At 36.4% G+C, this 15635-nt stretch overlaps 1 protein-coding gene across 1 annotated transcript in view; it reads right to left on the bottom strand.

Annotated features, from left to right (window-relative positions):
* ADAMTS19 (ADAM metallopeptidase with thrombospondin type 1 motif 19) overlaps window positions 1-15635 on the bottom strand; it is a 282978-nt gene that overhangs the window by 39846 nt on the left and 227497 nt on the right. Inside the window, exons 18-19 of the mRNA XM_007459995.1 lie at window positions 12045-12198; window positions 1212-1347 (exon numbers count right to left, since the gene is read on the bottom strand). Of these exons, the coding sequence (XP_007460057.1) occupies window positions 1212-1347; window positions 12045-12198 (290 nt within the window). The remainder of the gene's footprint in view (window positions 1-1211; window positions 1348-12044; window positions 12199-15635) is intronic.

Here is a 15635-nt window from a genome sequence, read left to right as displayed (position 1 = left end):
GGGGAAGAGGGAAACCAGAACTGAGCATCAGAGATTACTGAAGACAGAAAAGCCTAAATATAGTTAATAGGCAACTCTGTTTCTCCCTCTCCTTTCACCTCCCCATACATTGTGGTGGCAGGTCACGAGGAAGATTATATTAGTTAGAGAGCGCTCCAAAGCTACAAATTCTCTGCATATCCAAGTTGCAGTATATACACATTTGCTGTGACTCCACTGCAGAAACTATTGGGAGAGGAGATCAATTGTTTGACTCCCTAAGAACTCACAAATACACCCTAACTCACTGAGCTTCAATAAATCTCTGAGTGTCAGGATAGAATAAAAGTCTGTGTCTCCATATTCTAGAGGAATCAATCCAGCTTCAGACTCTTTTTGTCATTTTGTCCCACAAAGTTTTGAGGACTTTTGACACTGGGGCTGAGTTCCACTCAAGCCCAACATTAATTTTTATATGAAAGCACAGAGATTCTCGGGAGCCCTGTGCCTGAAACTATTCTGCACAGCCTTGCTGCAATCCCACCCCAAAATCATACTAAGGTTCCATTCACCCATCTCTGCTGGTTACTGAGGCGTAACCTTTCTTTTACACCACTTTAAGGTGCTCAGCATTGCTGTTCTATCCCCTACTCATGAGTTTCTTGCCTGCTTTGTTGCTTATTATTCACTGGGGAAGTCACATGGGACCGAAGCAACCAACTTTCAAATAACTAGGACCCAGGTCGGGAATCTGGTGATCAGAGATCAGGAACCAAACAGTTTGCCTTGGGGACTCTGGGGTGGGGAAGTGAGGATCTAGCCTTGGGAACCAGAAGGACCAAATGCCCCCACTGTTGTGTAGGGGACTGGGTCCTGGCCAGTCCCACTTTAGTTTATATCGTCATTGGCAAGTGCTTAAAACACCATTTTGGAGAATTTAGGAATAAGTAGCTAAATTCAACCAAATAACCAGATTTTTGAAGAGGTGACCAACAGGTTACCAAATACTTTTAAATACTCCTCTGCCATCCAGTTAGGAGTTGTCTTCACACTGTGGACAGCAGCTAAAGTTGAGGTCAATCCTAACCTTGCTTTTCTAACACTCATTCCATCAAGTTGATTATCTTTCTTTCTTAGACCTTGCTTATTTAAAGCCTTACGTTTTGGTACATAATCACTGCATTGTTTTTAAGAAAATGGGATTTTGTTAACGAGTGGTGGGACAGGGTTACCTTGTTTGGCACGGTTGCTCATTGCACTTGCGAATCTGTGGCTCTGGCTTGGTTAAGTATTTGCATTTCTTATTGTCCACAATGCTGATATTTTTGTTCATAATTTTCGTGCAAGACACTGTTGTCTTCCTTTCTCCTGAAAAGAGCAAAGAAACATAAAAAGAAATGTTATTTTAGGCCTCTGTGCAATGGACTTATTGCATAGTCTTATATGCATGTTTATTTGAGGTCTTCCTAGACTTGTAATTTTTATATTTTAAACAAATTTTAGGTTAGATCAATGAGGATGATATTTTTATAAATTATATAACAAAATGTAACTCTAGGCTTAAGGAAGATAATGGTAATTTTTTTTTTTGTTAGCAATTAAATGGCAAGTTTTATAATACAAAGGGATTATGGTGCATAAGTTGATAAGGTGTTATTTAAAGATTTTTATAAAGGACTGTGCCATCTTTTAGCATTCAGTGGTGGAAAGCAGTATGTGTATGAAACCTTTGTGCTGTCATGAAAGCACATAAACATGCATATAAATGTGTGCACATTTTATCATCTGGCTGTACACCATCAGGGGGTAAGTTATGGGAAGCAAGCTTATCTTGAATATAACTCAGACCTTTATTGTTGTCACTTCTGGTAAAGACCCCAAGAATTCAAGAAATCCTCATTCCCTAATGATTATCCTGTTCTCTGAGAAAAGCCATGGGAGTTTTCCCATTTTCCACCAGCTTTCAGAAAACTGGCTTTTCCCCTTTCTCTGTATGCTATATTCATTTTGCTTAGAGCCCTATAAGCACACTTGCTTGACAACACTTATTATCTCACCTTACACTGAAAAAGCCTATTACATATGTGCTGATTCTGTTTCTCTAAAAAAGTTTAAATATCTATATAGGATTTAATAAAACTTGTTTAACATTATAAAATAATTAAATCAGCCAATAATTTTAAAGCCAGACAGGTCATGAAGGATTAAGAAAAAAAAGTCACAAGTCTTTTGGGTCACTATTGAAGGGCCCATTAGTTAGGAGCCTATGACTATAATGCAATGATAATTAGGAAGCTCAGAGCATTCATACTGGTCATGCCAAACAGGGCAGCCTGGGCTTGTGGCAGAGAGGTCACTCTGTTCTTTAATTAACAGAGAAGGAGGCTGACATCAAGAAAGGATGTAGAGAGAGAGGGAGAGAGCGCTACTTTGAATAACTTCTGAGTATCTTTTACTTTGACTTGAGGGGGATTGGGAGAGACAGGGGTAACCAAGTGGAAGGCAAAAGAATAGAAACAGGTTTGGGATCTTTCCTTGATTACCCTCTCAACAACACTGAGCATAGTCCCATGACAACTTGTAGTATAAAAACATGACTATATCTACATACATATGTGGATTAACTAATAATTATATCTGTGGTCACTGCATGTCATGTTATTGAAAACATTTAGATCTTTAGTTCCATCTTCTAGCATAGGCAGCACAATGTTGGCTAAATTATTTTCTATCTGGAGAATCCCAGAGTTCTGGAGCAATGCAATTTTTTCTATGGGAGCTCAAGACAGACAAGAGTGCCAAGCAGGTAAAAGGTCTTTTCCTTCAAGAGGGAAAAGGCATGCCTTCAACCAGAACTCTGTGGCACTCAGTGAAGGGTGCACCAGTGGGCCAACAATGGGGAGGGCCTTGAGATGGCCATCCAACCATAGATAAGTAAAAGTTACCCCCCAGGTGCTCCTTTCTCCACCGAGAAGTTGCCTTGGAACAAGGCTGCATGACTTGGCAAATGGAGCATGGGCTGGATTGTGGTCCCTGGGGCAAGGACTTTATGTGGAGTGCCAGCTGCCTAACTAATGCAACAGCCACGTCTCAGAGGTCCACTAGCCTGACCTGTGCAGCTCATGCAGTCAGGTAAGCTTATGCTAATGTGTAGAGGAAAGGTAACCTTACAAGCCCCAGGCAAATGTTTAAGGGCTGCCCAGGCTATTCCTTGGTAGGTCAAGAAGGGTGGGGTGAGGCATTAGACTTAATCATAATAGCGTTCAATACCCACCAACTTCAAATAATTTTCAAATAAGCTGCTAGATAAGCAGAAATGACTTATGATGTTAATTTTTCTTCACAGAAGAAACTGGCTTTACTAGGTAAGAGTTACCTAAACGTGAAAATTTGGGAAGTTTTTGGTCAACTTCCACCTAGTTTCCTACGCCTCAGGTGCTCCTATATGACCTTTATGAAATAGGTGTAACACAAATTTTGTATAATGCTAGCATATGTAAGTATTATTTCTACATGACAATGATGCCTACCTAAAAGTAGGATTAAGATAAATGTTGCTTTTATGAAATATAAATATTAGTTTTAAAATCTAACTTAAAACCTCATAGGGCTTCCCTGGTGGCGCAGTGGTTGAGAGTCCGCCTGCCGATGCAGGGGACGCGGGTTCGTGCTCCGGTCCGGGAGGGTCCCACATGCCGTGGAGCGGCTGGGCCCGTGGGCCATGGCCGTTGAGCCTGCGCGTCCGGAGCCTGTGCTCCGCGGCGGGAGAGGCCACAGCAGTGAGAGGCCCGCGTACCGCAAAAAAAAAAAAAAACCTCATAGTTATAAGACACTCTTTTATAGAATAGATGTAGTTGTCTAAACTAATTTAAATTTAATGCTTTTTGCCAACTACAGCACAAAAAGATGACAAACAGACAATATCCAGAGAGCCTTTGCTGAACTTCAGTGTAGCCACGGAATGAGTAACTCAGAGCTAATTACACTGCATTTTTTCCTTTACTCAGAAAATATCTAACCTTAGTTATGTTGACCCAGAAGTAACATAGTGAGCTTTTGAAAAAAATCTTTTAAGTATTGATATATCAAAAGAGACACAGGTACTGGCGCCATTACAGGGAGCACCTTACTGGTGCTCTAAAAAAGTATGAAGGCATATGAGTATGAATTGGAACATTTCCATCTACATTGTAGCAAAGACCCTCACATCATAAGTTTTTTTGGCAGCTAGAAGAGGGATTAGCCCTACTTTTTAAAAATTTCATTGAACAAAGACAAAAGAATCAAGAAAAGAAATCTAATGCTCAGCTACAGGCACATTATGCCTATGAAAATACAACTAGGATTTTAAAGCCATACAGAAATGTTATTGTTTGATATTTTCTTTTATATATTTTTAAGTCCCAGCCAACACAGGAAATTTCCATTATAGCATCTAACAGCAGTATTTACAACGCATCCAGTACTGTGGAACCGAGGGATGAACAGAAAGTGATGAAGTAACTGGCCTTCTGCCTGAACCTTGAGTAGCTGCAAGCTGTTGACAGTGTATTATTTGCTTTATGGCAATTAATTTCATCTCTGGGTCATTCCCACTAAATCAGTATTGGGGAAATCTGTTTTGAACATAATTACAAATAAAATACAATAACCATTATATATTCATCTTATTACCAAATTTGGGCAAACTCTGAAAAGGAGGGGTAATTTTTATTTACTGATTCTTTCTTTGTTCTCTGAAGACACTGAACAGAGTACATATTATGTTGTGTTCCTTCTTTTCCAATCTCAGTGATAAATTGATTTTTTTCTATGCTCTGTATTTAACTCATGAAATGGAAATTTTTAATAAAACTATGGTCTACTCAGGTAGATCACATTTCTAAAACCTGCATCATACATGTAGAAACAATCTGGGGAGTGGGTTCAGTGTTTTGATATGCATAACTGAAATTCTCTGTATGTTATGGGACATTTCAAACTTTAAAAAAAATTTTTACTTTTTAGTTTTGAAATAATTGTATACTCACATCTACTTGTGAGAAATAATAAAGAGAATCTGAATACCCTCTTCCAGTTCCCCACAGTGGTAATGACTTGCAAAACTAGAGTACAGTATCACAACCAGCACACTGACATAGATATTGTCAAGATGTACAATATTTCCATCACCACAAGAATCCCTCCAGTTACCCTTTTAGAGCCACACCCACTTCCCCTACCATCCACCACTCAATAAGTCCCGGCAGCTACTAACCTGTTCTCCATTCCTATAATATTTTCAAGAATGTTTTGAAAACTGTTATATACAGTGTATATACAGTGTATAACTTTTGGGGACTGATTTTTTTACTCTGCATGATCCCCTTGGAGGTACATCTTCATTGTTGTATCAAAGATTTGTTTCTTTTTACTGCCAACTAGTAACTCCTGCTGTGGATGGACCACAATTTGTACAACAATTCATCCAAATGTTTTACTAAAACTGGGGAAGTCTATAAGAAAGAGACTATATATATTCATCTGTCTTTACATTCTTCTTTAAAATTTTTTACTTAATTATTTTCTATTGAACTAACAATGACTAGCAAGCAATTGAACCAAAAGTAAAAATACTTTAATGAGGAAGGTCTTTTTTCTAAGCACTTCTTAGAGTTACATAATGTCATGTCCTTTAATGTCATGTCATGTCCTTTAATTTTTAGCCATTCTTTTTACATTTCTATAAAACATTTTTTCCCTCAAGGTTTGGGCTTAATATTAAAATGACAATTTCATTTTTTATTTTAATAAAAAATTGTATTTTGTATTGTTCATAACACTCAGTAAACAATCCAATGTGATCTTGTCATTTCCATACGCACAAATATTTTAATGTAATCCCCTAACCTTCAAGTTAAATTTAACTTGAGTGCTAGCGTAACACTTAAGTACCTTCACGAATTACCTTCTTTCTACTTTTTTGGTCAAATAATTTCCCACAGCTTGATCCTCATATTTTTCACCCTAGTAATAAACATTCTCACTAAGCCCAGGGCCTTTGCAACTATGCATATCCCTGGAAGGCTTTTTACAACTCCCCATATCACTCTGTATGGTGTTTTTTTATTATCTAACCCCTACTAGGTGGATAGCAAATTTTCTAAAAACAGGAAGTACTCATCTTTGGATCATCCAGCAAAAGTGCGAGTACAGTCAGTATGGGTAACGGAATCAACAAATGAAATATAAACATGTAATTCAAGCCCAAAGTACTTCCTGCACTAAGAGGTTCATCTCAACACTGTGTTTCCTAAGATGGTAAAAAATCATGTGCAAACTAAATGAGTAATTATGGGGAATAATTATATATGGCAAATCTAATACATGGATTATTATTTAGGTGTTAAATTCAAGTTTATAAAGAGTTTACATTAATATAAACATTCCTATTAATTTAAATAAAGAAAGCATCAATAGGATACAAAATGGCACTAAATATTACTAAAACAAAATAATGCAGAGAAGAGCAATAATATATCTTGGTGCATTTTCTTTGGCTAATAACATTTACTTTGGTACATGCAAAGTGCCTGTGAAAGGGAAAAACAGGAAAAAACCCAGCACCCTTCATAAGACACAGGTATTGGTATACTGAAATACTTCCTCAATTTGGACCCCCAAACTTGGATGCCTCCTGAGAACCTGGTCATGGACAAGGAAAGCCATGTCTAGAAGATATCAGAATACAAGGTTTACAGCATGAGAGTCATAAGCTAGCAGGATTTGGACTAACGTGAAGAATGTGGAATGCTGACTTATTTTTTTCCCCTTCAAATTGTATCTATTCAGATTTCTTAAAAGCATGTTTAACTCTTCATTTATTTCAAAACATGTTATTAAATTTGGGGGCCTTCATTCAAGGTTTTATTTCATTAATTCATCTACTAGATAAAAGTCCTAGAGTAATGCAGTTACTGTATATAGTATGTGGAATGCTGACTCTACAAAAAACCCTCAGATATTATGGAATGATAGATCCCTGATGTCTCTGAAGACCAAGATCATTTCAAACAGTCTTTTATGTCAAAAAAATCCTTTATCCACTGACCCCTACTTCTGAGGTGCTAAAATAAATTTAAAACACCCCTTCCAAGATTTTTAGATATTTTAGAACACCAATGCAAAGTAAACATTTATTTCACAAATATGTTTTATGATGTTTGAAAATAAAAGGACTAATATCAATGGCCAATGCTAAAGTACAAAATGATATATCCATTCAAATTTTTCTGGAACTATGATTTGAATTTGACAAGATCGTGATGAAAAGTGTACAAGTTAAACTGCTGGAAAAATTTACTTGAGATCACCAGCATTACTAGATATTTTAAAGTAATATTTCTTCTAAAAGAAGAAGTTTTTATATCTTAGGCTTTTCTTATCTTGTAACAACTGGTATTAATAAATTAATAGAAATGCATAATAAGTTAACTCTTATTTGGGTAATTTTAAAACTTAGTTTGAGATACTGATGTAAAAGATCATGATAAAAATTTAGCTACTGGACATTAGGTCTTTTTTTAAAATTTCTTTTTCCCACTTATTTCCGGAATGTGATGCCTTAAAATTGTATTCAAAAAAATAACATGTCAAACACTGAAATTTTATACTGCCCTGTGATACTTTATTTGCTCTTTCTTGCTTAATATTTCTGTGAAGTAGAATAGTTCTATTATTTCTCTTTGCTGCTGAAGATAAATTTTGCATGAGTCTGTTTCCAATGTTCTGTGCTTTGAACTTACTCTCATCTAATTCATGAATATGCTGAAAGATTACAAAGTTCTTTCTGGCTATAAAATCGACGAAACGGAGTCAGAAATAATGCGATTCTTGAAACCTTGTCCATCCACTTTATTTATGAACTGCAAAGGAAAATAATATCTAAATGCCCAGAAATATTTTGGCATTGAAATGAATATATGTCCTATTAACATAGTCAGAGATAATTGAAAACTGTTGACTAAACACAATGGAACAGATTTGAGAGAGAAGGTTTATTCAAGTGCAAATCATATAGAGGTTGCTTATAATTAGGACTATTTTATAAAATAAGTCATTTGAAATAAAAGTAAGGACATATCTAAATTCTTATTTAACATATTAAATAAAACATCTCTTTGAATCCAAAGAAAACCTATGTAGGGTTCCCTTTTATCCACAGCCTCTCCAGCATTTATTGTTTGTAGATGCGAGTGTAAATGGAGACAGCCCCTATAGAAAACAGTATGGAAGTTCCTTAAAAAACTAAAAATAGAACTACCATATGACCCAGCAATCCCTCTACTGGGCATATACCCAGGGAAAACCATAATTCAAAAAGACACATGCACCCCAACGTTCATTGCAGCTCTATTTACAATAGCCAGGACATGGAAGCAACTTAAATGTCCATCAACAGTGGAATGGATAAAGAAGATGTGGTACATATATGCAGTGGAATATTAGCCATAAAAAGAAACAAAATTGGGTCATTTGTAGAGACGTGGATGGACCTAGACTGCCATACAGAGTGAAGTAAGTCAGAAAAACAAATATCGTATATTAACGCATATGTGTGGAATCCAGAAAAATGGTATAGATGATCTTATTTGCAAAGTATAAATGAGACACAGACATAGAGAACGTATGGATACAGAGGGGAAAGTGGGGGTGGGAGGAACTGGGAGATTTGGACTGACACATATACACTATTGATACTATGTATAAAATAGATAACTAATGAGAACATACTGTATAGCACAGGGAATCCTACTTAATGTATGGTGGGGACCTAAATGGGAAGGAAATCCCCAAAAGAGGGGATATAGGTATACGTACAGCTGAGTCATTTTGCTGTACAGTAGAAACTAACAACACTGTAAAGCAACGATACTCCAATAAAAATTAATTAAAAAAAACAAATAAAACCTATGTAATCTCTAAGGGACATGCTATACATACTTTGTGGAAAGAAATGACACTAAACCCCTGAACTGCTCTTGAAGGAAGTATATAACACGGAGGAAAGAAGACTTGAACTCTGGAGTCCTGGATTCTAATCTTGGCTCCTCCCATGTTGGGCCAGTGACCTTGGGAAGTCTCAATCTCTAATGCACTTCACTTTTCTCATGTTAATAATTATGAAGTTATGCTTAAGAATATCTAAAAGCCCTTCTGACCTTGAAACTAAAATAATTTACATTGAACATCTATTTCTTAAGGCCTGACAATTGACAAAACATATTCTAGGTTGCAATTAATGTGATTTTGGAAAAAATTTTTAACCCTAAAAATTCACTTGTTCAAACTGAAGACTGACAAGTTCTGTATGTTTACTTCCAAAGCTTTTACTAGACCACAATTATGGCAGAATGAAAAAAAATGAATATAATAAAATTCACTGGGCAAACATTTTCCTGTCTAGCGTCTCAGATGTAAACAGATTTTAATGACTGCCTTTCAGTGCAATAACAGGAACGAGCAACCTTTTCATTGCTCCATTTCCAGATAACCCATCATGGAATGGCGGCTGAGTTATATTAAAGAAGTAAGTTCTAACTCTGTGGATCTTCACTTTAAATGTGTTCCTATTTGTGTTTTTGTTGTTTTATGGATAGGGCATGTGAAGTAGAACCCCTTAAATGAAATGGGCCCTGACATCAGTAAGAAATGGGAGAAGCAGAGGAATAGGAATTTGGGTGTACATGGGGTCATCAGCAGGAGAGGACTGAGGACACAGGATCCCAAGTCACATGGTGATAATGGGACCCCAGGGAAACACGGCCAATGAAAATTTCATTGTGCCAAGGGTGATTGCTACAGGCTTTTAAATTGTGAGTGACTAGAAATCCTTTTGTTATAATTACTCTGTACCCCTGGGAGCAAAGTATGCTTTTTATCATGTCTCCCTTCCCCTACCCACCATGTTGCCTTTGCTCTGGTGACCCCAGAGCTCCAAGTGCTGCAGCAAAAGCTGTTCCTCCCCAGACTCCAAACCTCTGGATGTTCCTGGTACCCTTTTTCTCTCTCCTGAGGACACTGTTTCTTGCTTCCTTTACTGCCGCCAGTGGGGTGGCCATTTTCTTGCTTACACTCCATACCTTTGCATCTAGAGAGCATGGATGTCCATGACCCTCGCTGTCACCACCAGACCATTCTCCCTTCCTTCTTCCTAAACCTACAGCTTTGGAGCAGACTATGCAGTGCAGTCCCCTTCTTGCTGTAACCGAACACCAACCCCTGATTCAATCTCTCTTTTTACTCTAAGATTTTACCTCCTGGATTACTGTTCTATTTTCTAATACTGCTCCTAACACATTTTTTTGGTAATTATTATAGCCATTTGAACGATTCTTCCAACACTGAGGCCTCTCAGTTCCGGGAACACTTCTCTTCCCAAAGATCTGTACTTTCACTTCACTGAAGCCACTAACTCTCCTGGTCTTGTTATTACTAAAAACTATATCCCCTCCATACTCTTAGCTCTATTTTCTGTCACCATCTCCTGTATTTCCAGCCCTCTCCCTTAAGTACCCTGAGTCTAAAAGTTCTTTAACTCCACCAGGCCCTAAAATCCATTAATGCTACCACCTTTTCACTGTCTTTCAAAGTCCTTTGTATTTTTAGTTTCCTCCTTATACAACTAAATTCCATGGCCAATCATTTTCAACTCCTTACATACAACCTCAGGTCAAGCGGATTCTCCTTTTGTTTTATTATACTCACATGGCAATTCCAAAACTTGTACCACAAGTGCATCTGTATGCTGTACATAGCTGGAGGGTAAGTATCATTATGATATGTGTGTCAAGCTAAATTCATGACTGTCAACTTCAAGTGGACCATCAATGCTACCATAAAGTCAAAATACATGTACCATTTCATTCATTCTCTCACTCTCTTAAGTGACCACTTCACATCTCCTCTCTTTTCAAAATTCTCATATCTCCTTTCTCACCTTTAATCACAGCAAAATGGCCTTTACTGATAAAATAGATGCAACCAAAAGAGTACCACCACAAGTTTCCAACATCTGCTTCTGTTCAAAATACTGTATTTTCTCCTGTTACTAGTGATGGGCTCTCCATATTTATATCCAAAGCCAACTATTCCATTCCATCCATCCTGCCAACTTAAGGATATCACTCCAGAAATTTTTTGCTGTCTTCTTTGCACCACTAGTTTTCTGTTCCATTCTAGAAAACTCACATTGGGAAATCATCATGTATAATTTCCCCTATTAAAAACAACAACAAACTCTTTGATTCATATTCCCTTCCAGCTAATGCCACATTTCTCTGCTTTCTTGTTTCAGCAAAATTTCCTGTTACCTTGAGTGCTTTCTTCAATTCATCACATGCTATTTTCTCTTGAATTCATTCCACTTAGTCTTTTGAGCCAAATCATTAAAAGTAATTTTGACAGAGTCATCATTGACCTCTATGTTTCAAATATAAAAATATAATATCTTTTGAAATACAATAAATATATTCGAATGTAATAGTCAATTTCAATGCACATTATTTTTGACTTATTAGCAGCTTTTGATACAGTTGATCATTCTTTCTTGTAATAAATACTTTCTCACTTGCCTTACAGAAAAGCATTCTCATTTGCATGTTTTTTCTCCAATGTTGTTGTCTACTTATTTTAATACGCTTTGTTGGTTTCTTCCCATCTCTCTGAACTCTAAACTGTATAGTGTCCCAAGTAAATATAAAAGTGTAAGTATATGACATAACAACCTGTATGGTGTCTAGGGCAGCCCCCATAAGTGTTAATATTTATGCAAAGCAATGCAATGAGTGACCATATTGAGTGACATATGTAACAACTGTACGTAGTCTTTCTTCAATTCATGCCAGATTTTGATGCAAAATAGTTCAGAGATTTAGGCACTAAACGTGTCGCAAAAAACTTTCAGTTTCCAATCCTTTATGGAGTTTGAAATTTTAGATAAGGGGTTATGGACCTGTCTTAATTATCAATGGTTAATCAGAAAAGAAGCTGTTTTGGAAAAAGGTAAATACTGAAAAATACTTCACCTCCTCCACACGTGGCATCGCAATCTTCCCAGCCTGTGTGTGTCCACATGAAAAGGGGTTCAGGTGCTTTGGAGCTCTGATTCTCTGGTACAGGGTCTGATGGGATAGTGTATTCATAATGAAGACCATAATTCTGGTCTTGAAACAGCAGCACCTATAATATATAAAAGTGATCAAGGCAGATGGATCAAAGTAGAGCATATTCAATGTAAAGCATAAAACTAAGGATACGAATACCTTAAAATGCTTTTTGCATGGTGTACATGCTCCTTTAATACATAGTAGACTTGAGATATTATGCTTAAATGTTAAAATTGTCCTACTTCTGAAATCACTGGAGTTACACACTTACCTTTGAGCTAAAGACAGCAGGAAAAAATAGCCCACCTGAATAAGGTCAGAGATACCACATCACTTTCTCCCAAGTTGATGGACTAGACAGTCTCTCAAAGCATGGTACAAGTATGAGATGACTTTAGTAGGGGGGACAAGAACATGTGTCCTACATAACATCAAGATATAACCCACAATCTAATATCAAATGAAGCCGTTCCACTCGTATAAAAAAGAAAGATGAATAATAAGTCGCTGTGTCAACAGAGGAAGAGAAGATTTTGGAAATCGTTTCACTCCATAAGGGTAGAGAACTTCTAAGCCAATTAGAGGACAAGAATTTTATTCCATGTATGCTTACAGTTTAACTTTGGCAAGGTTACTAATTTTCCATTTATAATAAAGATCATTTCCTTTGAAAAGAAATTTACAATAAAAAGAACTTCTAACTGCAAGTTAACTTAATAATGGTACAGTTATGTACACATATGTAAACAGTGTAAGAAACCATAAAGGATGTATGAGAATGATTGAACTTTGGGCTACATGGACTAAACCATAAGCAGGGACCATGTCTGCTTTGTTCTCCCATGGTTCCCAGTATCAAGCTAAGAACTGCATCATCATGGGCAAGCATACATATTTTAAATGAAAGAAAAATACCTGAAATATATTCATTTTAAATAAAAGAATGAATGAGAATATATGTTTCTTTATAAATACATTTTTCACCAAATATGTCAAACAAGCCCATGGAATATATCACTTCTATGGATCTGAGGATTTATGGAAGCAGTCTATATGACACGCTGTGATGTATAAAAACATATATATCTATATTTTAAATTATGTTAAAGTATTAGAAAACTTAAATATTTAATCTGTATCAAGGTGGTTGTAATGACAGGTTACAGAGTTAACACTTAATAGGAAAAAATTTAAATGAGCCCAGGGTGAATTTTCTTTACTTCTTTTTCTTAAGATTCGGCCTCAATATATTATCAGAAATACTAAGATACATTTTAATATGTGGATTGGGGAACTAGTATGATGACATTATAAATCAACTATATCAACAATAAAAATAATACTTTAAAAATTCATATATACTAACATACTAGGTATTACTTCTAAGTATATCACAGTGCTTATTTTGGCTTTAAATATCTCATTTCATGTTGCCAGTGACTTTTCAGCTAAATGAGTTAAAAAAGAGAGAGATGGACTCACCTTGTATATGGAAATAACCAGACTATTACATGATTTTTAAATTGATGAAATGAACATATAAATAAATTATTTGCCAACTTATTTAAGTGAAATCATGTCTTTTTTCTTAAAAAACTACCTTTTCATCGATAGAACTTTAGATTGTTCTTGAATACCTAATGCCATTTAAAATAAAGACACTGGCTACAAAATCATTAGCTCTTTCTTAAACCATTTGAACTTGGCAGTATTCTTTGCAAGAAGGAAAGTGTGACCGCGTTACAGTTGAGGGGCACATACTGAAGCATGGCAGCAGAAGGTATTGCCTTTCAAAATTCAGTACCAGCTTTCAATCTGTAATAGTCATTAAAGAAAAATATCTTAGAAGTGCAGTTTCCCTTGGATTACTGAATAAATCCAGGTCACATAGATGCCTTCTTTTAGACATAGTTCACTGACTTTAATTATGTTTCATGCTTCCAAGAAAAACCTTGGTAATTACCAGTCAGATTAAGGATTCTGCAGCAAGGAAACTCCCTCTGCCCAACACTGAGGTCTCACATATGTTGTTTTAAGATTCTGAATTAGAGGCTCACTAAAAGAGCCTCAGTCTTCTTCCATTAAAAAAAATGTAGTTTACATTAATGTAAGGGAGGCAACCTGATGGCGTTTTCTGCAACCCAATCATTAAACAAATGTTTCTTGTTGATAATGTTGTTATTCTAAGTGACCCAGTCATGGAAAGAGCCAGATATTGGTCATACAATGTTTGTTTAGTCATTTTTTTTTCCTCTCTCCAGATGGCAGAGGGCACAGACTGGAGTTTCCAATTTAAATTAAATAAAAGGATCCAGAGGAACTGTGGGGAAATGAACAAAATAATTATTTAAAGTATATGCATACTCATGATCCAAGGCTGTCTGGTGTAAAGAACTTAGATTTAAGCTTTGCATCAGGAGCGGCAGCATAGAAGATGGATTAACACCTAGTTTATTCAAAGCTAAGTAACTTACTGGGAGGCACTGAGCACAGTATTTAACCTTTTACATACTTAGTGTTTTCTAATCTGTAAAATGGAGTAATAATAATACATACTACACAGGGTTATTTTGAGGATTAAGTGCTATAATGAACATAAAGCACTTCTGGATAGGGTCTGACTCTCAGTGCTTGATGGTATATATTATTACTAGTATTAATATTTGGAACAGAAGGCCCCCATGCAACTCACTCTGCTCCCTTTATGCATATTCCTGTTGGTAAAGTCTATTGACCGCAGTTCTCTAAAACATTCTTACTTGAAATGTGGTCAGTGGACCAGCAGTAGTGGCATCACCTGGGAGGTGGTTAGAAATGCAGGTCTCAGGTTCCTCCCCAGAATATGCATTTTAACAAGAACCCCAGGTGATTTGCAGGCATGTTAAACTAGGAAAAGCAAATGGGCCAGTATGAGATTCGAAACTCTGGCTGCTATACTGGCAACACAGATGTATCCAGTTGAGGAAGAATTCAACTTTAATTGTGTGGAGATATTAAATAATGTGGCACACTACACTCCAAATAAATAGTCAGTTCGCTGTATTTTAGAGTTGTTTTTATGTGTGGACTCAAAGAGGTGTTGAAGTGTGTGAATCTCAGACTTTGCCACCAGAATAAAAAACTCCTGAGCCATTAGCATTGACTGCAATGATCAAGGTCAAAAGAGGTACGTGAACCTGCCATGAGCGAGGGCGCAGAGCCCCAATGTCCTGATTCTTTCACTCCAAACTCAGATCTAGTCTTCTGCTACATGGTAAAGAAACTTATTATCCCAAACATTCAAATTATCATAATTCTTTACAGGAATCACTTAACCTAGTAAGAACACAATGGGGTAATTGGAAGCCTTGTTAGATATTTACCAAATGTTTTCCCCTGGGACCAATACCATTTTTATCAAAGGTATTTTATACAGATTCAGGCAATGCCCATTTCACAGATGTATGAAATGTTACATTTGCCATATTATAGCACTCTCTTTATAGACATCCACTCTGGTTGTAAACATAT

Source organism: Lipotes vexillifer, unplaced genomic scaffold (assembly GCF_000442215.2).
Source record: "Lipotes vexillifer unplaced genomic scaffold, Lipotes_vexillifer_v1.1 scaffold44, whole genome shotgun sequence".
Lineage (NCBI taxonomy): Eukaryota > Metazoa > Chordata > Mammalia > Artiodactyla > Lipotidae > Lipotes > Lipotes vexillifer.
The sequence above is the reverse complement of the archived record's forward strand: the minus strand, read 5'-3'. Positions and strand labels throughout refer to the sequence as shown.